Raw genomic sequence first — 27,934 nt, 5'->3', positions numbered from 1 at the left:
TTTCACTTTTTACATATTTTTGACATGCACACACAAGCCGAGAGTTTTTGAAAAACAATCTCTTCATTTTTTGAAATGAATGAAAGGCTGCGTATATTTTATACTCCCAATACTCTGCGTTAAGTGGGATAAACTGGATATGTATGGTTTAGGTGTAACTATAAATGAAGTTATGCGTGTTTTCTGAAAAAAAAAAACTAGTTTCGTTATAGAAGTTTGTACGTGTAGCAATACTTTATTGTATAAGCATAAAATTTATGCATTTTTGAAATTTTATGATTTTCTCGTGCTCAGGTAAGATTAATTTTTTTGTACACCGAATCGGGCCGGGCCGGGCCGAAGCTCAGGATTTTAACCGGACCGGGCCGAGCTTTGCCTAAAAATATAGGGCCCGTCGAGGCCCGAAGTCCGGGCCGAGACCGGGCCGGGCTTTGACCGGATCAGGCCGGGCCAGATTTTCGGGTCCGGGCTTTTTGTGCATCTCTAACACCAATTGATTTAATTCTGAATCCTAAAAAAGAGTTTGATTTTCTAATTTTGAAAAAGCATTGAAGAGCCTCATAAGCTTTCACGGGGGGCCTTGAAATTGTTAGGATCTGCCCGGTTAGGTACTACATTATCCGAAGTTATTGCAAGACAAACAATAGCATTTCGAAAAATGATAATATGGATTTCCTTTTCCAACATTTAAAAAAATGATTATATTACAACAATAAATAAACAATCATGATACAAAAGGTGATAGTTTAACAATTCCAAACATACAAAAAATCAGCAGCGAGATTGTTTCATTAAAAAAGGGCAAGGAAAAAGAACTGAATCACTATTAGAACCTACGACTGCCTATCTTAAAAACTCTACGAAGAATTTGACAAAATTGCAAAATTACACAACCCAAACAACTCCATCGATACATCAGTTGCAGCATCACACAATGCCACAAGTAAAGCTCCATGAACAACTATGGTTTCATATTTGCAGTTTCAATGTCTGCAGCGATTTAATCTTACTTTCACAAATTTTTAAAAACTCATTAAGTACAGTACTCTGTCCAGATATTAATTTCCTACCAACATCAGCAGGATGCCAACACCTTAGGGCTCCAGAAATACGGTCACCAAGCTCTGTGTCATTTGCTGATGCAACACAAGTTTCTATTACATGGAAAACTCTCCCAGGACCTTCATTCGGCACTTTTGTCACCAGGGAGGAAAGTATCATATCCAAACCTTCATCAACTGGTTTCTGTAACTGTTCTTTTAGCCCCATTATTACTAGCTCTATAATTCTGTAGACAGAAAGTATAGAATCTCGGATCTCATGAGATAGTTGAGAGTTTGAATGTTCTGTAGCTCCACCTTTCTTCTTTTTCTTTCCAGTGGGAAGGGACGATCGGACACAAGATTGGATTACCAAAATATGCCAAGCCAAGGGTTCTGTAACCATTTGGATAATAACAGGTAGATCGCTGCCGGGATATGACAGCAGAGGTCTCATGGATCTGAATTTCTCAACAATTTGTTTCTCCAGAAATGAATTGACAAGCTGCCAGGAACTAGTCTTATTAATGTCTCCATGAGATGCAACTTTTTCATGAGAATTTAGGCTCCATGCATTAAAAAAAACAGCCAAATTCATCCATTCGATGAGGTTGGGACTTGCAACCTGCATAATTAAGTATGTTGTTAGTAACATGTGATGAAGAACGGGAACGAAAATAAAAGGTGTCTTTTATTTTTCTTTCGTAAATATTTTATTTGTAAATGTCGCCGAGAAATTAGTGTATTTACATAATTTTTTTAAGTGGGCTTAGTAGTTTATTAGTTAGTAGATTATATAATAAGCCCAATTTTTATCAGGTTGTCCATTAGGTTATTTAATTAGGTATTCTAGTCTCTATATAGAGTATCTAATCTCCACATTATTTAGCTTTTAGGTTGTCCATTAGGTTATTTAATTAGGTATTCTAGTCTCTATATAGAGTATCTAATCTCCACATTATTTAGCTTTTAATTTTGATAATACACTATTTATTGGGAAGAAAATGGACTCAATAGTCTTGGACTGTGAAGCACGGGTGCGGGTGCGGGTGCATGAGTGCGCGGTGCGGGGATACGGGAATTCGGTAAATTTCAAAAAATGGGGATTCGGGTGCGGGGGGATACGGATAATTTTAAATATTAAAAAAATATTTTATATATTTATTTAACAATTTTTTATAGACATAATTACAAAAAATGACAGGAAAATAAAATAAGGCTGAGTGTACTATGTAGTATGACAGAAATTTAAGTTGGTGCATTAGTGGGCTGAACCAGTCAACAAACAGTTGACATACACAGGCCCAAATAACAGGCCCAACTAATATATTATTATTAACACATATATACATACAAAGTCACGCATATATACACACATATCAGCACATCATCGACTTTCATTGAACACCTTAACTAAAGAAGCACTGATCCCCCTCCCGACGTATCTCTCTCCTAGTGGGCTGGTTTTCGTTGTTTTACAATAGCTGAAAATAACCATAAATACCCCTCCTGCACCCCCTTTCTCGCACTTCCCCGAATCCCAGCCAGGTAATACGGTCATACGCCGGGTGCCACGTACGTATGGCGCCGCACCTCCGCGCACCGCCGCACCAGTCCGCACCCGGTGCGCAGTGCAGCACCTAGGTGCCGCACCCCTGCTTTCCAGGTCTTGGATAATGTATAATTCATTGCTTATTATTCACTTATATTTTGCCCTGCACCAACATGAATATGGTCTTCTTATAGAAACTGAGAGATGCACACTCCTGAGTCCTGACCTGTCTATCAATTTACCTAAAAATATCATAAATGATAACAACTTATAATTCCCTACACAAAGTTAGCACCAGCATAAATGTCTCTTCTAACTACATCTATATTCTGTGTGACAAGATACGGACATGAAAACAAAAACAATGTGTTGAGGACATATGTTGAATATGCATGAAACTTTTTGGTTACATTTTTCTTTGCTAATCAACTAATAGTCATATTACAATACATTTTCATATCATCAAAAGTCCAATAGGAAAACAGGAGCTTTGTTACTATTTGACCATCTCTATCTTGACTGATTAGCATATGCTCATATTCCCCATCAAATAAACAGTATTACTTATCAAATACATTCGACTTTGTAATTTCAGCAAGAGATATGAGCCCTTAAAAGGGAAATGAGGTCAGCATATATGTGAGGAAAAGTGTATTTACTATTTAAGTTGCTCAAGTTATTTTTTTTAAAGATAATGTAAATCATTGTGTTGCAGCCTGCAGCTATTCATATGCCAAAATACTTCAGAAAATATACTTTGTTAATAAAGATAAGAGAGGAAGTTGCATCTGTAATGCACCAAGACAGCACACGTCAAGTGATAACATACTCAAGAAGGAAGGGCAGAAAAGTAATATCACACATAAATAATTAAAGTACGGTCAGCAGTGGAGTCAAAGGGTAAAATGGAGAATGCAGAGGAAAAGAGGAGGATATAGTTTAGGGGGAAATATCATTAGGGTTTCATCTTATTATTCTCTTGTAATCGTTTACTGCCAAACTTGGAGAGACCTGGGCTCTCGAAACATCCAGCTTATCCTTTAATTTTATGAGTAATTCTGTTTGCTGTTTTTATCAAAGTTATAGATCTGTGCTTGTAGTTTCAGTTGAGTGTAAGAATTAAGTCATTCCATCACAAAGTGGTATCAGAGCATTTGATCCGATGGGGCCCCCAACAACAACGCAGCGGTTAGATCTGATGGATGAGAAGTTAATTTGGAGGAATCGATGAAGGGGATGGTGACGAAGGCAGTTGAGGCGGCGATGGATACTATACGACAATCGTTGACCGACGTGTTGGTGGAAGGTCAAAATGTAGCAACTAAGAAATTGGGGATGGAGGTCGAATCGCTGGCTGGGAGGTTGGAAGGACGCATCAACAGGAGTCGCGAGTCCCATGAGTCTATGATTAACACTATGCGAAACGAACAACTGAAGTTCCAAACGGAGATGAAGTCCACGATTACTGGGTTACAATCGATGGCCATGTCTCAACCAGACAAGTTGGAGGGAGGCACTTTTCACTTAGGATCCACCTCAGGGTGCATCAATTCGGTGTTAGGGGGTGTTGATGAATTTGGGAAGAACGGTGGTGGACGAAGTGTTAACGGGGGCAACTTTGGGAGTGGTGGCTCGGGCGGAGGGTCTGGGGGCACAGTCGCAAACTGGAGGTACAGGAAACTTGATATGCCAATTTTTGATGGGTCGGACCCAGATGGATGGATTTTACGTGTGGAAAGATACTTTCAGTTTTATCGAATGAATGAAGAAGAAATGCTTGATGCAGCCGCAGTAGCTATGGATGGTGACGCGTTGCGTTGGTATCAATGGGAAAATAAAAGGCATCCTATCAGACGTTGGACGGATTTAAAGATGTTTGTGCTCAGGCAGTTTCGATCGCTGAATGGGGGGTCTTTGTATGAGCAGTGGCTGTCAACGTCACAAACCACGACGGTTCAGGAGTATAGGAGAAAATTTATCGAAACTGCAGCCCCTCTAGATCGAATTTCAGAGGAGATGTTACTGGGTCATTTTATAAACGGGCTTAAGGATGAAATTAAAGCAGAAGTACGCTTAATGAACCCGGTGAGTTTGGAACACGCGATGGAGATGGCAGTCAAGGTGGAAGAGAAGCACAGAGTGGTGTCATTAAGGCAAACAAGGCTGGGATCAATTAAAACCGGGGGGTTCTCAGTATACAGCAAGACCCCTTCGATAGCAAGTTCGTATTGTTTTGGAACTCCCACCAGCCCTCCTCTGTCACGTAATTGGGGACCGAGATCTCCCGAATCCCAGGCTTCGGTGCAATCTCCCGCATCAACCATGTCAACAAGCAACCATGGTAGTGAGGTCAAACGCTTAACAGAGAGGGAGTTGCAGGCTATCGCTGTGATGCTAAATGGTCTGCAGGTCACCGATGCAAGAAAAAGGAGTTAAGTGTTATGCTTATCACGGAGGAAGAGAACGAAACTGATGGGGATGACAGCGAGGCCCCACCTTCTCCCACGGAGGAAGTTTTAACAGAGGTATCTCTAAATTCTGTCATTGGTTTATCTAACCCCAAGACGATGAAACTTAGAGGTCTAATTGGTGAACATGCGGTGGTAGTAATGATAGATCCTGGAGCTACTCACAACTTTGTGTCAACCAAGACCGTGGCACTCGTTGGATTAATAGTTTCAGAGTCGAGTGGTTTTGGTGTGGCTCTAGGAAATGGGGAGGCCATTCGAGGAGAAGGCATCTGTCGGGATGTAAGATTACAATTGGATGGGGGTGTTGAAGTGGTGGACGATTTCCTGCCTTTGCAGTTAGGGAGCTCGGATCTAATTTTAGGGGTTCAATGGTTGGAGAAGTTAGGGGTGGTAATGACGAATTGGAAAACACAAGTTATGAAGTTTGAGTTCAATGGAGAACCCGTTACTTTAGTTGGGGATCCATCACTGGTTCGATCACAAATATCCTTAAAAGCCATGCGTAGGGTTCTTCGAAAAGGTATTGACGCATTTTGGGTTGAGTGTAACCGACTTGAGGCAAAACAGGTGACAGAAGCATTCACAATTGGGGCTGACAAAGAAAAGGGGATTCCAGAATTTTTGCAGGAACTGGTGTGTCAATATTCTAAGGTTTTTGAGGAGCCGAGAGGACTACCCCCAATACGGAACCATGAACATGCGATCAATTTAAAAGAGGGCAGTGATCCAATTGGAGTTCGACCGTACAGGTATCCACAGAACCAAAAAGATGAAATTGAAAGGTTAATCAAGGAGATGTTAGCCGCAGGTATTATTAAACCCTCATCTAGTCCTTTTTCCAGTCCTGTGTTGCTGGTTAAAAAAAAAAGACGGGTCATGGCGCTTTTGTATTGATTATCGTGCCCTTAATAAAGAAACGGTCCCGGATAAATACCCCATTCCGGTAATCGATGAATTGCTTGATGAACTCCAAGGGGCAGCAGTTTTTTCCAAACTGGACTTACGAGCGGGATATCACCAGATTTTGGTACGTCCCGAGGATACCCATAAAACTGCTTTCCGAACCCATGACGGGCATTACGAATTTCTTGTAATGCCCTTCGGTTTAATGAACGCACCAGCCACATTTCAGTCCTTAATGAACGATATTTTTCGACCCTTTTTACGGAAATTCGTTTTGGTGTTTTTTGACGACATCCTAATATATAGCCGCATTCCAGTTGAGCATCAGGGGCACCTTCAGCAGGTCTTGAGTACATTAGCTACGCATTCACTTTATGTTAACTTGAAGAAATGTGAATTTGGCAGAACGGTGATTGGATATCTGGGTCATGTCATATCGAAGGAAGGGGTAGAAATGGATTCTGATAAGGTAAGTGCAATGTTAGAATGGCCTCTGCCCAAGAACTTGAGAGAATTGAGGGGCTTCCTCGGCCTTACGGGTTATTACCGTAAATTTGTTGCTGGGTATGCACACATAGCGCGTCCTTTGACAGATCAGTTGCGAAAAGATTGTTTTAACTGGAACGACGCAGCCACTAGAGCATTTGACAGCCTAAAGGTAGCTATGACTCAACCACCTGTGTTAGCCCTACCTAACTTTCAACAGCCGTTCATAATTGAAACAGATGCATCTGGTTATGGGGTAGGGGCAGTACTCATGCAGAATTCACGCCCCATTGCATTTTTTAGCAAAATTCTGGGCATACGGGCACAAACTAAGTCCGTGTATGAGAAAGAACTAATTGCTATATGTTTAGCAGTTCAAAAATGGAAGCCGTACTTGTTGGGGCGTCATTTTATTGTACGTTCGGATCAACAAAGTCTACGTTTCTTGACACAACAGCGGGAGATAAATTCTGATTATCAAAAGTGGGTCACGAAACTACTTGGATTTGATTTTGAAATTCAATTTAAGCCAGGCACGTCCAATAGAGTGGCTGATGCACTCTCTCGTAAGACAACTGGTGAAGTTGGATTACACACAATGGTGTCTTCCCCTGTTATTTCTTGGGCAACATTGGATAAGGAATTGGCAAGTGACAAATTCCTTTGACAAATCATCACAGAATTGGAATCTGGTTCAAAGGAACACCTGGGATTTCACTTGGCTGACAAGAGGTTGATGTACAAGGGGCGTACAGTGATTCCACGCAATTCCAGCCTCAAACCCACACTGTTACAAGAATATCACAACTCTGTAATGGGAGGGCATTCGGGTGAATTAAAAACATACCTCAGATTGGCTACCGACTGGTATTGGACTGGAATGCGAGGCGATATTGCCTCTTATGTGCGAAGTTGTGCAATATGCCAACAGCAAAAGGTGTCTCAACTAGCTCCAGCGGGTCTCCTCCAACCCCTACCTATCCCAAATATGATTTGGGAAGACCTGTCTATGGACTTTATCGAAGGCCTCCCCACATCCCAAGGCATCAACACGATATTTGTGGTGGTAGATCGATTATCGAAGTATGCTCACTTCATTGGATTGAAACATCCATTTGATGCATTCACTGTGGTGACGGTTTTTATTAAAGAAGTGGTCAGGCTACATGGGTTTCCAACCTCTATCATTTCTGATCGGGATCGGATTTTCCTCAGCACATTTTGGAAAGAAATATTTAAATTACACGGCACCAGCTTGAAGAAAAGTACTGCCTACCACCCACAGACTGACGGGCAAACAGAAATCATCAATAAGGGTCTGGAAACGTATTTACGTTGTTTCGTGGGTAGCAAACCAACATCTTGGGCTAAATGGCTACCGTGGGCTGAGTTCTCTTATAATACAGCCCCACATTGTGCTACAAAGGTCAGCCCATTCAAGGTGGTTTATGGTCGCGATCCACCCCATCTCATTAGAGCAGGGAAAGGACAGACCGCTGTCCAAAGCATTGACGAGATGTTGCAGGAGAGGGATGCTTTGTTAGATGATCTTCATGTTCATTTGGTTCAAGCACAACAAGTCATGAAATATGCTGCAGACCTTAAACGTAGAGATGAAAGTTTTGAGGTGGGGGATTTGGTATACTTAAAGCTCCAACCATATCGACAGAAAACTCTAGCCAGACGTCAAAATGAGAAGTTGGCACCCAGATTTTATGGACCATTTCGGGTGGAAAGCAAGGTGGGGAAAGTTGCTTATAAATTAACTCTACCAGAAAATTCGAGAGTTCATCCGGTGTTCCACATCTCACAGTTGAAAAGAACAGTAGGAGATACTATTGTTTCTACCAAGGTTATCACGGCGCCAAGTCGACCCTCGACGCCCGAGTACCTTCGTAAAGACTAGTCGATAAGTCGCTCGACTAGTCGTAAAAAGTCCACAAAATGTTCATTATACATATAATTACTTGATTTAATTTATAATATAATTGAACATGATAGTTTTATAATTAAAATCAAAAGTAATAGAATAGTAAGTTCAAAATATGCACGGTACACCATAATTATTGTTATGAAGACCCCAAGTCGGGTTACAAGACTCTTGGGTCAACTAGTCGACGACAAGTCGGGCTTCGAGACTCTCGGCCCATGAGTACCTTCGCGTCGACTAGTCGTCTACCTTCGCGTCGACTAGTCGTCGACTAGTCGTCGACTAGTCGTCTTCGTGATAACAATGGTTTCTACACAATTACCACCGCAATTGACAGCAGACCTAGAGCTAATGGTTGAACCGGAAGAATTATTGGAAGTCAGAGAGATCAAACAGGGAAAGGTGACAAGACTGGAAGTATTGATCAAATGGAAAGCATTGCCAGCAGCAGAGGCCACGTGGGAGGACATGTCTACTTTCTGCAACAAATTTCCACACTTCCACCTTGAGGACAAGGTGGCTATCTGGGGGGAAGTAATGTAATGCACCAAGACAGCACACGTCAAGTGATAACATACTCAAGAAGGAAGGGCAGAAAAGTAATATCACACATAAATAATTAAAGTACGGTCAGCAGTGGAGTCAAAGGGTAAAATGGAGAATGCAGAGGAAAAGAGGAGGATATAGTTTAGGGGGAAATATCATTTGGGTTCAATCTTATTATTCTCTTGTAATCGTTTACTGCCAAACTTGGAGAGACCTGGGCTCTCGAAACATCCAGCTTATCCTTTAATTTTATGAGTAATTCTGTTTGCTGTTTTTATCAAAGTTATAGATCTGTGCTTGTAGTTTCAGTTGAGTGTAAGAATTAAGTCATTCCATCACATCATCCTCTCCATTTCTCTTCGACCTCAGAATATCGTAATAACTCAGTCTATATCTGCAAGGCCAAGAAGAACAATTGATCTATATAACAATACTATGCAAGATCTTTACAACTTTATTCAATCCGGAGCAAAAGACCAAGGCATATTTAATTATATAAACCCATATATTATCTAAGATCCTATTTTTGAAGTACAAGGCTTTCCTATTTGTTTCCGACCCAAAGTATTTGTCCATCCATAATTCCATATTACATAATATCCATGGTCTTGATTTTAAAGGTCTATATTTATAAGTTTGATCTGACCTGACCCGTATAATACACTAGATAAGATCTAATATCAGAAATCCAAATTTTTACTTCTTGCTTTTCAAAATAGTTTCCCGCTTGTGACTTCACACTCAAATTGACCATACTGTGACTGAAATTTACATATTTCATATAACTGAATTTTTTGAAAAAGTATATATAATCTTTTTTAAAATGTAAATTTTAGTATTCCAAAAATACATACAAATTTTTTTTAAATGCCAGTCAAAATTTAGTCAACTTGACTCTGAAAAGTCAAAAGTGGACCATTATCTTAAAACAGAGGGAGTATTAGTTAACTTTGACCCAGAGGATTGAGAGGCACTCAAACAATAAATAAAATTACCCAAGCTGAACCAAAATTAATACCTCTGAAGAATTGTGACCACTTGGAAATTCGGAAACCATATTGATTGCATCATGGAAAGAAAATCCTAAAATATTTGCATAGCGCTCAAGCAATATCCTAAGCTCCGGTGGGCCCTGATGTTCAGGTAATGAACCATTGGCTTCAATATTATCCTTCACTGATAAAGCAGCACTCTGTATTGATAAATAGATCATTCTAGGAACAAGGGACCTCCTCTCAATTGTATTCAATGTGTTTGCTTCCATTTGTTTGATCTGATTTTGCTGCAACAAAAAATATAATGTATCAAGACATAGGACAAAAGGATATTGCACAAGTTGTTTGACAAAACATGACTAGCTTAAAAATGGATTCCCATCAAGCATAACCGTTCAGAACCTTATAGAAAACAATGAAGTTAAAGGATAGTTCAGATTAAGAGATAATAACCAAAGAGAAGCACCTCTAAATGAGAGCACTGTTTAATTTTATCGATATTTTCATTAACAATCTTAAATCTTAATAGTAGCATATAAAATATGCAAGTACATAACAAAAATCCACTAGACGCGATCCTATTTGTCAAGTGAAGAAGCAACCTAGACCATTAAAAGGTCTTTTTAAAAAAAGAAATTCCTAAAAAGTAAAGTTGTAACACAACCAACACTGGTTGCGAAAGGTTGGCTGGAAGTGAAAATGAAATTATACAAGTCATGCAATTTCAATATATTAGCATGGTCTCAAGGCTTAAATAAAAGAAAATGAGAACAAATTTACTAATTTTTACTTTATATTACATCTTAGTGATAGAAGTAATATCGCAAGTTCAATCAGTTTCAATTTTTTATGACGGTTTGAAAATATACTAGACTAGAAACAAAATATCAGCCGCACATGACAGCAATATAGTAGGTCAGAGAAAATTTAGTTCCATTGTTCATATGTTGTTACCTCCTTTAGCTTATCTAAACCATACTACGTGGTAGAGTATATTAGCACAAATACACCAAGTAAAGATATTATGTTACGAAAGAGTTCATCTAGATATTAAGCAACAATTCTCAATTACATTTCTTCTATAATGAAGCACCCGTGGGTCAGATCAATTTTCAGTAAATTTAAAATGTCACCATACAGACGTGCATTCAAATATTTATAATGATTGACTTGAAAATTGGAAAATTAGTTGTAAAGTTTCTTAATTTACCATGTTTTCCCTAGGACAATAGGATACCCCTTCAAATGGTCCTGCACAGAAGGAAAATTTCACTTGAGCAAAGACAAAACACTGGCAGACGAAAGTCACTGTATGGACCAAGGGGCTAAATACCTCAAGTAAGAAAAGTATTATAACAAAAAATAACAAGACATTTACTATAAGGGAAAAAAACATAATGATTTTTCCAAATCATATAACACATAGAAATCATTGGGTGTATCATTTGTATTTCTAAAACATAGGTAGCTAAGATATGCCACGGATAAAAAAAATATGTATCCTTTAGATATTCAGAAAATTTTCATTCCACGAGAATTTGACATTGTAAAGAACATTTGAAAAAGAAATTGATGTATTTCTGACCTAGAAGATAATTTTTATCATAAGTTGGTGTCCACCAAGGCCGCAACTGCATGTCTTCATTAAAGGTCAAAGATTTGGATCCAATCTCACTTGAGAGCTCAAGAAAGTGAGTTCCACATTTCAGAATTTCAAGAACACTCTGGCAGCGACCCATAGATATAATTGTCAAAGATAACTTTAAAAAATGATTTAATTCGAAACAAGCGAGGTGAGGGGGCTACCTCTTCTTTCTCAATGCTATCGGCATTCTGTTTGAGATGTAAAATTGGTGCCTCGATCTTTGCCAATAAGTACTGACTTGAACGCTGCAGTCGTTCTTTAAACTGAACAAATTCAATTACCTGAAAGCACATGACAAATGTGTTAGTTTAATAGTTGCATATGCTTACTACTTACAGGGTCATGAAAGAAGTGGAATCGACAAAGCTGTTCTCGCTATGTAGTTTCAGACAACATTTTGGAGTTCTAACTCAGAGTACCCTAAATGTACATGTTGCAGTATGCCATGTATAATTGTGAGAGAGAGACATTATAGGCATGTATTTTGTTTATAGGGGGTCCAATTTGGGAGCTCTAACATTACTCCTAAGGTACAATAAAGGTCTGTCTCTCTTTCTCATAAAATATTGGAAAGTACAAGATTGCAATCAAACATATTTAGTGCAGGTTAATGGTAGGAATTTACATCTTTTTTGACAAAATGCTAACAAATTGTTTGGCATAAGTACACAGGTAAAAGACAAACGTTGAAACTAGAGAGTAAATAAAAAAAAATCAAAATTGATAATTCACTAATATGCCATGCACACAAAAGAAACCCAAAGCTAATGCAAGCAAAAGATGCTATGGTGCTACCAAGGAAATAAATAGATAAAAAGGAACAAAAATATTAATACTTTCGAATAGTTTCGATGACGATATGCCAGAAATGTAAGGTCTGCAGATTCTCGAAAATGGGCATCCATAAACTTTAGATAATCATTCAAGAGATCACTTAAATCATTCCAAAGAGGATAAGTTAACATCTGGGGTAAAATGTGGTGCGACACGGTTTCCAGCAAGATATTCTTCACATCCAAAGATTTATACCTACACATAAGAAATCCATCAGTACCACAACGTTGAGATGAAAAATAATTCAACATGCTAATACTTTGAAACATAAACGGATATAAAGGCAGAAGACCAAAATAATTAAATTAAATAATCAGCTTTCAAGAAAGAAATAGCTTACCAGTCATATGCTAAAGGAAGAGCGCACCAATGAGAATACAAATGTAACAATAAAATCTTATATTGTGACACATGTCTGCAAATAACAAGGAGAAAAAATGTAAAACAAAGAACATGAAATCTTATATTGTGACACATGTCTGCAAATAACTAGGGGAAAATGTAAAACAAAGAACACAAATGCAGCAAAATAATATCATACAGAAAAGCACAAAATGATAGATGGAGAATCAATAATACAGAATGTAGAACGAAATGAGTCGGATGACTAGGAGCATAAATGAATATAGCAGCAAGCAGGTGGTCCGTAAAACATAAGTGACTAAGTAGTCCATGTGATTAATTAAGGATTAATCATGGGAAATAGGAGTAAAACTTCTCCATTTGAAAAACGATATCGTAGAGGATATGAAAGGACAAATGTGTCAGCTTGATGAATTAGTTGATGGTGAGGGGCTGAGGGCAGACACATAATCTAGAATGATGCTTCCAGTTACATAAACAGAAGTAGCTGCAAAATTGTAGCATCAATGTCTGTGAAGCTTAATTATAATACTGGAAATGACTTTGGGATACACATTTAACTTCAGTTAAAATTTTAGAAATCAGATTAGAGCACCAATTCTAATAAAAAAAATTGTAGACAATTTGAATGAGAGGTGACTTTAATAGAATGTACTTCTGAATGATTATATCAACAAACTTTTGTTGATGAGTGAGTGAACGACAGTTAAGATTCAATTAATAGTTTAAATAAAAAGGATGATACGAAGCAAAAATGAAATATATATGTTTGCCTTCAAACCTTCGAATTGTCAAACCAAATTCCAAAATCATAATTGCTTCCAGCAAATATCCTATATGTTTCGTTCGCCAGAATAGCTGCAGGCAGAAGCAACATATAGGTATTTATCATAATATGTAATGATAATACAACTTTCCACAGGAAAATTAGTATATTATTAACTGACTCAATCCGTGCACATCGCAGTGACCGATGCTTTTACTAGATACCTACACTAAAAAGATTGAGTGCCAACTTGCACCACATAATACATCAAACTAAAGTTAATTCTATCCAAGTACAAACACAATAGTCATAACTAGAAATTTATTCTATCCATGAGCAACCAACAATTGCATAAATCTTAAAACCTATTGGTAAAATTAGGCCCATTTATCATCTTTATAGCATGGTTTTCATGGCAGGTTCAAGAGCCAACATGAACAGGTTGATGTAGCCATGCTTGGTGGACTAAAGAAGGTAAATCACACACTCACAGAGACACATCTGATTAAGAAAACTTAAATTTGATTTTCCTTAAGCCCAAAACAGCATATGGCAAAGTGGCAGCCTGAAGTAATTGTGGCAACGTTCTCGCCTTAAGGTCATGCATTAAGGTGCTAATCACAATCGCCACGGTACACCACATTAAATGAGGTGGCAGGCTAAAGTAATTGCGGAAATGTTTTAACCTTATGGTCATGATTCACATAGCAACTGCAAAAAGCCTAATGTTAGATCTATCCGGTCATGTACGGACCCCATTTATCTGACTCATACATAATTAAAGTGGTCAAGTAAACCAAGCACTAGTTTGTGATTTAAATGAAATAAAGTTAGAGAAACTTTGGTGCTTAATAATTATGCTTGCTTGTGCAACTTGATGACTTGCTAATTCTTTACTTTAGAGTGTGCTATTTTCCAACTTGCTATGTTTTATTATTTCCAGTTTCCCATTGTCCATAATGTAATGGCATATTACTTAATAGTTTCTTAATTGATTACCAAGGCCATGTGTATTGGTGTTTTAATTTTATATTACATATCGTATTACTACTTGATATTTGTTAAAACTTATAATGTAATATATAAAATTATAGCTAATATCTTACATATATAAACGTCAGAGGTCCCATACGGATGCCAGGCTGGCCGACAGGTCACTATATTGCCTTAGAGGACCACCATCAAGCATCACATCTCGCCAATAGAACAAGCATGCTTAGGAGCCTTTCTTGTTTACGTCATTGATATATACATGTTGCTACACTTTCGTGCAAATAAACTTCAACTTGCTACCATTTATTTAGAGCTATTACTATGAAATGCTTAGGATGATATGACACTCGAAATACAAGCCTCAGAGACATACAAGATTACCTGAACCAAAATATTACAGGCCATGGACAATAGATCTTCCCCATGCACACTCTCTTGAATGTCCAAGTCCTTTGAAAGCGGAAGATTCTTGCAATACAAATCTGTCATTTGAACTGCAAATCCCTCTATATCTAACAAGGGCGGAAGGTCACATTCCATTCACCAGTTAATAATAAAATAGGTCATGAATATTCAGTAAAGGTGTTTACCATTACTGTAAATAAAGTAAACAGAGATGGTTACACACATATCAACATGTATACATATAATAACACAGCCCGATGTACACCGTAAAATTTCAAAGACAAAACTTCATAGGAGAGGCGGAATGGCAAATATGCCAAGATTGCCTTAACAGTGAAGAGATGAAAAAGAATCAGAGGTCCATGTTTGTAATACCAAGGTTATGGACACACAAATGATACGTGAACTGTCCTCTGGCACATTCTTCCTACCATAAGTGAAATTCAACGACTAGTTCTTCCAAATTTCTTAAAAAAATGAGAAGGTTCTAATAAGAACACAAATAATGAAGTAAAACTTTATTCATCAACCACGAGAAATCGTTCACCACAACAGATACCACGAAAGAAAACCAGATTATTATTAACTACTTGAGAGAGCAAAATCTGAACCTGTCCCAAAATCAACTAGAGTGGAGCAAAATTTTAAAAGTGAGAATATAGCGAGGAAGCTGGAAGAAATCTATAAAAATAAAAATCGAGGAACTAACATATTCAAAAAGGGAAAAATATACTTTGCTCACTTATAGTCCTAACCCCTCTGAAAGCAACCCTTCAAAAAAATGAACATTTGACCAAAATTCAATGAATCAACCAAATAAACCCAGATATACAAATCATTAAAGTATAAAGGATCACAATTGCCCACAATTTGAATATGAAGCACGGTACAAAAGAATCATTGTTTTTCCCGCTTTATTGTACAATTGTACCATTGGCAGAATGAACTAGAGAAAAGATAACAGACAATGGCAGGAGATGCATGCACAGAAGATATATCAGGGGATGGTTAAAAGAAGACAGCAGAAGTCAATCTAGAATCCTTAATTCTTATAACCTGGACAACAAAAAACAGACTGATTTTATAATGCTCATCTGTTTCTGAAGGAGGAAACAGATAACGTACACCTAATTAGACCAGCATAGTAGCAACTGTTAAAGCATTTATAAGCCTCTTCTAAAAACTCAGGAGGAATAGTCACAATGCTGAAATTAACCCTCCTTAATAGCAAGGGGGCATAGACGCAAAAAAATATTACCACAGGTATGACAGTGAACCAAGTACCAAGAAAATAGAGCTGTGGTCAATTGATTACTTGAAAAAAGTCGCTTTATTGTTATTACTAGAGGATGTATACAGGTTACTTGTACAAGGTTTCAGATGCAAAATGTTGTATGTAGATATTTCTCAGCTAAGTTCAGTACCATCACTTGAGAAAAAAGGAGAGTAGACTTGCACAGTCCATAAAGACAATTCTTCCACCACCAATTGGATATTTTAAAACAGTTAGTTAAAGATATGCTTGAACAATATTAATAGAATGACAGATAATTTGTGGACAGTGTTACATACCAGTTGCAGAGAGAGTGCACATGTCTCCAATTAATTCTCGAACTTTAAAAACTGTAATTGATTGCCCAAGAAGTTTTGGCACTGCGACAGGAGCTCCACAGCTTTCAACCAACTTATCTAAAAGCTCATTTTTTTTATCACCAGTTAAAACTTCAAGAAACGTCTCAACATCGGAAGCAAAGCAAGGTAAGTGACCAAACCTGTGTATCCAATGAAAGTATCAGAGGACTGATTTGTTTACAGATGGTTTTTTCAATTAATAAGATCACGAATAGATGAGCATTATTATTAATTGAAGAGCCAAGATGTAAACTTTCGGTACCAAGACTGGATAAATCACTATCAATTCACAATCTGATTAAGCTAGTTTGCTGAACATGTTACTCAGAATCTGCTGGTCATCCTAATTTTATGATTGACTGATTGTGACATATCACAATCTACAGTCGCTAGAAGGCTAAGTTACTCGGACTCCTCAAGTTTGCCTTCATACCCGTGTCCACCGGACATGACATGGCCACATGGGTGTGGGTATGGGATCTGAGTCGGATCCTTCATATGGAAACAAGACATTTTGGCCTTAAGAAATCTAGTTCAAAATGATTTAAAAGGCCTCACAACAACTTAATCCTCTTAATTCTAGGAAGGGATGTCTATAAATTACTATTTTCATGTTATCCTTTTGATTTATGTTATAAATATGACATAACCAATTATGTAAATTTTTACTTTATGTGGTAGAAGACACGAATTTACAAATAAGTTGTATAAAAAGTAGGTATAATTTTCCTTATGTGAAGGTTATATGCCGAATCCCCGCACCCGTGTCCGATTTTGGAACCACATCCATGAATCCTAACTCTGTATAAACTAAAGGTCTGACACTTGGATCCGCACCCGTGTTTGACACTCGTACCCGAGTCCCAGTAACTTAGCTAGAAGGTAATATTATACGGGAAATACAGGCTAATATAATGAACCACCCTGCTACTAAAATTCTACTGAAACTTAGCTAGGTTAGATCATAGATAATAATTAAATACATAGATAACTGTTGTGCCTCATAAACTTGCCATTTCTAGATTTCTACACCAGTACAAGCGAAGGGTCATATAAAGTTGTCAGTTATGAGATAAACGAAATGATACTATGGTGTAAAACAAATTTAATTACCCAATACTCAATCTGTTACAGCCCTCGACTTACTTTTCGGCCTATGAGTGTTCCTCATATCGGACATCAACATCATTAAGTCACAGCCTTTGGACTTTGGAGAAATATCCTAGCACCACCTATATTTAGAAGATAGACGACCCTTCTAAATCCAAATTTTTGGCTAGTCATCAACTCTCAGGTAGATTTTAGATGCATATATGAGTTTGCACATGGCAAATGACTGAGCCTTCACTTATTTAGCAGCAATTGCGTTATTTTCTTACTTGCATAATACAAATGTACCCTAGTCCTTGAGTTGTCTTTGTCAATACATCAAGATTAAGGAAGTTACAAGTACTGCATGATTGTTCATGTGGTTGTCACTCAATGTTGTCAAAAGCACGCCTAAGTGGATATCAGGGCTATAGACACCAAGTAACTTTATATAAACTATTACATTGTTTTTCACTATCATACATATATTGAAATATTTAAAAATTTAATTTGTGCGCGTGTCTCGCCTTTGCGCCTCGCGCCTATGCTCCAGGAGGTTTTGCGCGTCAGTGGGATAACGCCTTTCACAACATTTGATATTTTACTATCATACTTTTATAACAATAATTAGTAGATACCCTACAACTACGTCGAATTCCTATTAAAAAAATTTAAGAACTCGAGCCTAACCTGCAGAAATATTGCATCATAACCTCAATCAGCTGGTCCATATCTCCCCTACCATATATAAGTTTCCTTCTTTCAATTTCAAGACTTGCCAAGTATGGGCATCTTATTGAATCATTACTAGCATTTTCAGCTAGCTTCGATACAAAATCAGATGCCCGTGAAATACGAGAGTCAAACTGCACATACAGTTGAGATATCAACATGTAATACAAACTTTGTAACAAAGTACAAGTTGAAAACAAAGATATCTACGAAGCGAAGAATGCACCATTTCATCTGTTAAATGCAAATTCTTGCAATCAGCAGAATTTGGAAGATAAATCGAATTGTCCTGAGCTCCCTTGATCCAGTTACTGTCATCTCCAATCAAACAGCTTAAGTAGTTTTGGAAACACTCCCAGTCATCCGGACTGCAAATAGTAATAAAACAAAAGATAAGGTTACTGACTAACAAGCAAAGCACACATCAGGTAGAGTACAACACACTTCAGAAAGAAATACTCGGTTTATTCTCCTTTTTGCTTAACTAAAAAGGAAGTCCATTGTTACTTTATAAGTAATCTTTATAACATTGAAGCAGAAGTAATTTACCAATCATCTACTTATAAGTACATATCAGTCGATACCAATCATCTACTTACAAGAACATATCAGTTGATTTTTTACTAATGATATCTAAATTATAAGAGGTAAAAATTAAGAAAGATGTAACAAACAAGAAAGGAACAAAAATCAAGTTATATTTAAAACAGGTAATACTGATTTATGTCAAGCCAAATTGCAATGTAATTAGTTAACTGTAACAGGAATTATTGTTTATTTCACAGATATTAATTTATAAGCCATTTATAAGTTGTTCTTTGAATTTTACACAAAACAGGCCATTTATACTTCAAAACTGGATTACAAGCTCAGACAAACAGACACTGACTCTTCTTTAATATAATACAGAGACAAACACAAATAGGTAGCTTGTCTACTAAACAATAAAAAGCTCGGTGTGGCAATTGTATACTGCAAATATTATTCTTTTCAAGCTTTGAGCAAATAGAATAGACAATTTGGATATGATTGGATAAGCTACTCGAACATCGATCAAGATAAGTGTGTTTCAAGGAAATGTTGAGCACATGTATAAGCAAATATAACAGGATAACCTACTCGAACATCGATCAAGATCCCCAAATAGGATAAAAACAATTTTGTTATAATGTTACTATTAATGTGTCGACATCATATACTAAGCTAAAACATTAGTTGCGAAATAAATGAACGCATATAAAGGTTTCTGTATATTGGCTTGCATATACCATGCGGAAAAAACTTACCATAATTCTAAAACTCTCTGAAATATATCAGCAGCTAGAACATAATCACCTGCCCGGGCAAGAAGCCTCCCCTGTCAACTTAAAGTTAAAGAATACCATTTTGTAAGAAATTGATAAAAAATAAAATCTAGCTTACCCGCAAACTCACATGTGTGTGTGCATCTGTATATATAAAGAGAGAGAGTGAGAGGGAGAGGGAGCAAGAATGAACATGAACCAAAACTTTTAAAACAACAATCAACAGCTATGCTGACTGTTATATAGACATGAACCTTACTCCTAAAACAATCTTACTTTTGTCTCTCATTCCTCACCGCCAAGGTGCCTGAGTAACTCGATGCGAAAAAGTCAACTCGATGCGAAAAGGTTAAATAGGTTTAGTTGACAAGGATGAGAATAACAAAACAAACTTAACTATATATACCATATTACAAGGATAAATCACATACAGTTAACTATTTACTTCATAAACCACATAACCGAATAAAAAAATCATCTTTGTAATCTATTGTTTTCTGCTTATCATTTTCAGTTCCATTAAAAAACTTACAACATAAGTGCATTCAGAGAAATCAAATTGTTGTTGCTCATTGAGAATATTAATACCAAAAGTACTATCAAAATGAATTAATACACCAACAAACCGTTTAGTTGAAACAAGTATAAACTACTTCATACTTCCATCTAAAAAGGCCTCACTGTTGCACAAATGATTAAATGTTATTGGACAAATTACTCAAATCTTTCATACAAAGTACTTGAAAGCTCCAAATCTCTACTACTCCCTGGAAGTGCTCTATGGCTAAAACGTGCATTAATGATACCTTTCGGAAGTTACTAAATTTAATAAAGAAATTTGTCTAGAATTTTTTCCTCTCACTCATAGCTTCCACAGATTCAAGCTTATGTTACAAGTAGAATTCCAATTGAGATACAAATGTTTTATGCACAACAAAATAGACAATAATAGACAATACTATAGGCCAACTCTTTCTATATTTCTGTTGTGTTGGAAAAACTGGAACATAATAGACAATACTATAGGCAACTTGGAACCTTTCACTAAAGTAATTTTCTCAGTTATGAGACTTTGGATCTCCAGGTAGTCCAGCAACTTAAATTTTCTATCTACCACAATTGTCTTAACCAAAACGACATGCATCATTTATTTTCATTATTATATACAGCATGGGTTGGGCCAGCTGATGCAACTTTCTAGATAGACTCTTAAATTTCGTTTCTCTCTTGTTTTACTTGTACAAGCTCTGTCCCGCTCACATTCCCAAACTTGTATAAAGATATAAACGACTACTTAGTGAATCTCAATATAGTAAAAAAAAAAATCGATAAAAGGAATGCAAAATTACCTGTATTCGAAGTTTATCAACTTCAATCACTATAAGCGAACCCAATTTCCCGGAAAGAATCTCAAGAGCCTCCCCATACTTGGATTGATATTCCAGTAGGGAGATATAGACACTAAGAGCTGAAAAGTAAAAAATGATTTAAAAGAAGAGATCGCAATGTTAAAAGAGAGAAGAGAAAAATAAAATACACCTTCGGGCTCATGCAAGTTATGAGTAGCAATGTGCTTTTTAAGCAAACCCTCAGCTAAAAGCAACAGCTTGTCTTCTCCCGAACCACAAAAAACCTACCGACGAAATGAATCCATTGGATAAGCAATTCAACAGGGATTCTGATAAAAACATTTATTTTGTTTATTTTAACCGTTTTATTTGAGAAATGAGAACACGCCTAGTTCAAACTTCAGAAAAATATTTCAAAATGGTCACATGTAGTATAAAACCAACATATAAATATTGCAGTTATGCCACTATCAGGCAACATCATCTAAATGATCACATTCTCACGCGTTCAGTAGCAAAACAAAACAGAGGTTATGTAATCAGAAGTTACAACAGGTCTCAATCTATTCATTCCAAGAAAATTGAATGAACTAATAAAGGCAATTCCTAACTTTGATTTCAGGTACTTTCATAAAGTTTGATAAAAATCAGTAGTAAACAGAAAACATATGCAATTCTGTTACTACTTATGGTTTTTTTAACAATTCATACACTCATAATAATCCACTCCATGCAGATATGTCTTACGGCATGGTTATGAGTTCGGCCAATAATCACCCTTTACCTTGCCAGGTTTGAATAATATGAAGGGTTAAGGGGGAAAACATACCCTGTGTTTTAGGGGTGGGAGCAAATAAGCCCTTATAATTTGATAAGGATCAAATAAGCCCTCTCTTTAAAAATAAAATAAGCCCCTATGAAAATGATCACATTTGGTTAACCGTGGTTAACATTATGTTAAAATATTGTAAAGAATCTAATTATACTAAAAATAAATTAAAATAGGAAAATCAATAACTATATTTATATAAATTATATTTTTTTCTTAGCCACCGCATGCCTCCGAATCAAAGAGGCTTTATACTGATTATGACGATAATTTGCAAAGTATCATTTTTTACAAAATCAAATATTGTTTTATGATTAAATAAAGTAACTTTGTAAACTTAACAAGTAAATAGTTTTCGTAATTTGAACATCAACATTTGAATAGTTGAATTTTCACATCAACAATTAAATATTTGTTAATGATATGTCATTTTTGAATTATACTTTCACATTAATTTATAAAAATATATACACTTCACACACTAATTAGCAGTTTGTTTTTGTAATTTTAGTTTGCCGATATAACAGTTTTTGTACCAACTAATTAGATCTCAGTCATACTTTAATATTAAATCACAATATACATATATACATTATTAAATATTTGTGTGAAACTATTTGTTTCTATTTTTTTACATACAATCTAATTTTTTTTTGTCAGGACATACAATCTAAATTTGATTATGCTAAACATGTATAAATTTATTATTTATCATCGTAACTATTATATTTATGTCAATAATAAGTACTTTAGAAAGAAATAATTAAGGACAGATTAATGAATCACATATTTGGAGATTTAGCCTACTGTTAGTACCATCTGTTCTGAATCTTCACTTTATTTCACTTTAGAACTTCAACTAAAGAATAAAAAACATAGCATGTATCTATCAGACAGTGTACATAAAAATTTAAGACGAGCAAGTAGAGCAGGCAGAACCTGCAGCTGAAAGCTACAAACTGCCCACAGCAAGAATCTTTCTTCACCAACAATCTTGTACATTTTCATAGCTATCTGCACAGTTTTATTAAAGACAAATCCAATTAAGCCTCTTGTAAAGATGCCTTCTAAAGAATTATGCAATGGAACTTGAAAAAATGAAGGAAGAGACGACTAGAAGAGGATTTAGTAAACTATGGAATACCATCAACCTGTTGTTGTTTCACAAATGAATACTCTCTGACATAACAGTTAAAAAGTCCCATCATCAGCTCCACGTTATTTGGGAATTTTCCGCAGGCATACTCATAACAATTTGTAGCCACATCCACTGATGAGAAACGAATGTAAGTTAAGTGGTTTTTTTTAATAAACTATAAATATTATATCAAGCGGTGAAATGAAGACTCACAGTGATCAAGTCTTTGAAAAACAATTTGCAATGTGCTTAAAGTGAGATCATCAATTAGGATGGAAGCACTGTTAAACAACATCTCTTTAGCAGTAATGCACACAGAAAAAGCTTCATCTAATTTTCCCATCCTCTCCAAAATAAGGCCCTTCAATGCCTGCACATAATAGTAGAAATATCAGCAGTCTTATAGAAGCTAACTAACATGAACTAGTCAGTAATATAAGACTCGACTATCTCAGCACAACTAACTGATATCTTCACTAATATGCCACATCAATTTCTAGCGGAACATTAGTACTTGTAAACTGTTAAAATCTGGTCATACTCTCCGATCTCCACTGATAAAACTGATGCGGAACGAAGAATAATAATAATATTAGTTTGTATTTTTTAAATTAGTTAGGACTACATTTATTTTGTAATTTATTTTAAAGTTATATATATATTACTCCCTCCGCCCCCTCCCATTTGGTTTACATTTGAGTTGGGCACGGAGGTTAAAAAAATGATAAAGTAGTGAAGGAAAGTTAAAAAAGTGAGTACAATAATGGGGCCGATTAATATTTTATGTATAAAATGGGCATATTGGAGATAAGTAGTGGATGTGATTACTTTTTATAATGTAAAAACTTTACTATTTTTGAAAATTTTTGAATTGTAAAGAATTGGAAGAGACATCCCAAAAATAAAAGTGTAAACAAATGGGGGGATAGAGGGAGTATATGTCAGTAGAAATATGTATGGTAGAGAATAATGAAAGAATTTGTTTCCTTTCTTAACAAGATTCTTACTCGATACCTAAGTTTTAGGATTTATTATTTAAGCAGTTGTAATTTTTACAATTGGATAGAGTTGAATAATATGAATTGAATCTGAGGATTTTTGTATGTTTGACTTGTAGATCTTTATTCCTTGTTTTACCCTTTTTCAACCCTTTTCCTACATCAAGTGGTATCAAGAGCCAAGGTTCCTCCATTACAATACAGATGTTGAAGTTCCCAGATTTCAGTGTACAACATTAAAAAAGAAGAGGTAAAGAAGGTGCCTAAGATTGAAGAAGCTGACACAAAGAGGCTGATATCATTATGGTTGAGCATATTGATTTTCTTAGAGAAGACAAAATAATGGGAACTGTTGCCATATCACTATATCATATTATTTCCATGTTGCTACTAAAGTGTTTCCTTACGAAGTTTGAATTGAATATTTTCCGGGGCTATTACAAATCATCTCCTCGTATGTTGTTTCTCAAATGTCATAAGATTAATGGAAAAAAAAAATTCAAAGGTGAGGAGTATGATGCAGAGCGAAGAATAATAATAATAGTTTATTTTTATTTTATATTTTTAGTCGAGACTCAATTTAATTGTAATTTATTTTAAAATTATATATATTAGTAGGAATACTTTAGATTATGGTTAAGAATAATTAAAAGATTTGTTTTCTTTATTGAGAAGATTCTTAATTGACTAAGTTTTAGGATTTATTATATAAACAGTTTAATCTTCCCTACCGGATAAAGTTGAATTATATGAACTGAATCTCAGGATTTTTGTGTGTTTTTTCCTAATTCTCCAAGGGGGGATAGGACTTTATCCCTTGTTTTACCCCTTTCCAACCCTTATACAACATTAAAAAAAATTCAAGCAACAAGAATTTTTATGCTAATTTTTACAATGTTTGAACTGGGTATGATGCATGACAACAATTAAAATAATTAAAAGGATAGATAATTGTAGATTAAGCGCAAAAAAATCACAAGCCTAAGGATCCAATCGAAAAAGAACCACTATCCCTGAAATTTCTCGGCCGATGAAGAGAAGACTTTGTTAGGATCGCAACCATGACAAGAGAGAACAATCTCATTCAATGATAACCAAAAGTCTTCCTAATAATAAAAAATTACATCTCTGAGTATATCCCTTACATAGTCACCAAGTAAAAATCTTTATTCTTATTAAGGAACAAATCCTTTATTTTATTCTACTACTATAATCTTAAATATTCTCAATAATCTATCTTATATACCTAATACACAATATATAACAATCAAATTTATGCTATATTAATAACATTATATATATACAAATTAATATTTTCTCAGTGGCGGAAAATACAAATTAGTAAACACCTTCTCTGCATTTTGTTTTTCAATGATGATATACTGAACTTTAAGAGTTTCAAAAATATGATTTTTTTTAGTAATTAGGGGGGTGGAGGTTTTTTGGTTGAAGGTGGAGGATTATGCTGCACTGTACACACCAAGTTGATCAATTATAACTGTTAGTGTTGTTTGCACATCTTGCATTTGCAAACTCAAAAATGTGGCTCTTGAAACCACTTTAATGCACGATAACAATTAGAAAAAGTAAAAGGATAGATAATCTTGGATTAACCGTAGAAAATACACAAGCCAAGATGATCAAATGAAGAAGAAACACTACCCTTAGGATTTTACAATCATGGAAGAGAAACTTGTTACGATCACAACCCATAACAAGACAAAGAGAGAGGGGGAGGGGGGAACAATCCCAATTCAATGATAATCAAAGTCTTCTTAATAATAAAAGATTGCATCTCCTTAGGACTAAATCCCTAACTTAGCCAGCATGTAAAAGTCTTCTAATAAATAAACAAATCTTTTTTTATTCTACTACTATAATCTAGAATATGCTTAATAATCTATTTATTTAATATAACTAATACCTAATAAATTAAAATCAAATATATTCTTAAATAACATAAATAAATACTCCCTCTGTCCCTCCCATTGTTTACACTTTCCTTTTTCGGATGTCCCTTCCAATTAATTACATTTCAAAAATTTCCAAAAATAGTAAATTATAAATAAAAAGTAACTACATCCACTACTTCTCTCCACTATACCCACTTTATAAATATAATATTAATCGGTCTCACTATTTTACTCACTTTTTTAACTTTCCTCCATTACTTTATCATTTTTCTTAACCTCCGTGCCCAACCCAAATGTAAACAAATGGGAGGGACGGAGGGAGTACAAATTAATAATTTATTTCCTTGTTCCTCATCTGGGTATGAAAGACTCTTTCAATACAACACTATTTTGGAAAAGGGGTTTAAATTAATAGGCCTATAAAATTACTATCAAAAACTTGTTCTTATGATTTCGAAGATTTCTGAACCAGTTGAGTAGCGTGTGTAAGTAAAAAGTCTTTATAACATCAAAAGCCCCACAATCAGTTGGCATAAAATTCCAAATCAATACCATGAACCTTGTAAAAGAATAAACAATCTGCAATTCAGACATGGTTTATAAACATATAGATTTATACCTCTTAGCCTCTACGATGTTGGTAAGCTGAATTACAATGCAAAAGCAGTTTGAAACGATCATTTGCAGATTTAGATACACTTTTCGGCTTCTATTTCAATTTACTTCTACAGATTGGAGAAAATATTGTGTTTTATTTAGATATATAGTGGACGGTCCTAAGAGCATGTCCAAAGCTGGTGTTAAAAGTTGTGCTATTTTAATAATATAGCATCCAAGAAAAAAACTTCACTCTAATGGAATGCTAGACATGGATGCAAAATAGCAAAATGTGATACTTGGTATTAAACATAGAACCAAGTATAGATGTTTCTATAATTGCCACATTAGCATGAAATTTGGTATGAAGGGAAATGATTTTTTAAAGTAATACTGATAAACATAGTTGGTGTACTTTACAATTAGTAGTTTACAATATAGCTTTATATGGATATGTTTGGTGCAATTTTAAAACTATACATTGGAGCACAATTTCTACTTTAACATCAAAATCACTTTTTGATTTCAAAATATAGCAATAGCTATATGTATTTTAGCACCACCATTGGATTTACCACCATTGGATTTGCTTTAAAAAGTAAGACTTTGAATTGTAAAACTGAAGTTTATATGAATATGCAAATCCAAATACTATTGTGTAACTTAATTATAACAATCAGTGTAAATTAAATTTAACTAAACGCAGGTGATTGTAACCACAGATTTGAATAAAATTAGTCTGCTTGTGTCGTCATATACAGAAATAAAATGGAACAACCCAAAATTTGAAATAATAGAGTCAACTACAGTAATTTACACCAAAATAAGTTAATTCATAATAATTTGTATCGATTATGTACGTAATAGCTGATAAATCCATCAGAACTCTTACAACTCATTAAACATATAACACTCAGATTAATCCATCAGAACTCAATTACAATTCATTAGAAATTTAACACTCAGAACACGCACGAAGTGTCGATCTAGGAAAATTAAATATATAGACATTGTGTCGAATACTGAATGAAATCAAGTGGTAATCATAAGGCTTGTTAATGTACATGTGAGACAGATTAAAAAGTAGAGGAGGATGATGAGGGGACTTACAAGAGCATAAGGAGAATTAGGATATTTAGAAAGAAGAGTAGCGGAGAGTTTGAGAGCGTTCTTAAATTGACGAGAATCGATGGCGTCCCATATAGGTCGAACACGACGCTCTGGAATCCCACTCGCTATTCCGAACTTGGACGCCATTTTTCAGTCCAGCGAGAATCTCTCTAAAAATCTCTCTGATAAAATCAATATTGACCGAAAGAGAGAGAGTGAGAGAGAGGTCACAGGTAGGCAGTAGTTAGTAGGGAGGTAAACTTCGAGATTTAAGAATCCTCTCCGAGTTATAAACCTAGGCCGTGTTTGGATAG

The 27,934-nt window shown here is 35.6% G+C and overlaps 1 protein-coding gene across 2 annotated transcripts; it reads right to left on the bottom strand.

Annotated features, from left to right (window-relative positions):
* Positions 1–674: 674 nt before the first annotated feature.
* Positions 675–27,934, bottom strand: LOC141708080 (N-terminal acetyltransferase B complex auxiliary subunit NAA25). Of its 2 annotated transcripts, none has more exons than XM_074511557.1 (19): positions 27,621–27,934; positions 23,216–23,372; positions 23,016–23,134; positions 22,804–22,878; positions 21,226–21,319; positions 21,036–21,154; positions 19,669–19,739; positions 18,609–18,750; positions 18,341–18,516; positions 16,502–16,701; positions 14,906–15,030; positions 13,547–13,623; positions 12,743–12,817; positions 12,405–12,597; positions 11,730–11,849; positions 11,509–11,647; positions 11,134–11,174; positions 9,947–10,210; positions 675–1,665 (listed from the first exon to the last, which is right to left on the bottom strand). In XM_074511557.1, the coding sequence occupies exons 1-19, from the start codon at positions 27,765–27,767 to the stop codon at positions 970–972; spliced, it is 3,030 nt and encodes a 1,009-aa protein (XP_074367658.1). In that variant the 5' UTR covers positions 27,768–27,934; the 3' UTR covers positions 675–969. The 2 variants fall into 2 exon arrangements, with proteins under 2 accessions (XP_074367658.1, XP_074367657.1); XM_074511556.1 differs by having other exon boundaries at positions 14,906–15,036; positions 27,621–27,933.

This window comes from Apium graveolens, chromosome 2, assembly GCF_009905375.1.
Source record: "Apium graveolens cultivar Ventura chromosome 2, ASM990537v1, whole genome shotgun sequence".
NCBI classification, from domain to species: Eukaryota; Viridiplantae; Streptophyta; class Magnoliopsida; order Apiales; family Apiaceae; genus Apium; species Apium graveolens.
The sequence above is the reverse complement of the archived record's forward strand: the minus strand, read 5'-3'. Positions and strand labels throughout refer to the sequence as shown.

Coding starts and splice junctions, on each gene's coding strand:
- LOC141708080 (XM_074511556.1), bottom strand. CDS start 27,767: ATGGCGTCCAAGTTCGGAATAGCGAGTGGGATTCCAGAGCGTCGTGTT. Junction 23,373..27,620: donor CTAATTCTCCTTATGCTCTT/GTAAGTCCCCTC, acceptor TATTATGTGCAG/GCATTGAAGGGCCTTATTTT. Junction 16,702..18,340: donor ATGATGCAATATTTCTGCAG/GTTAGGCTCGAG, acceptor TTGGATACACAG/GTTTGGTCACTTACCTTGCT.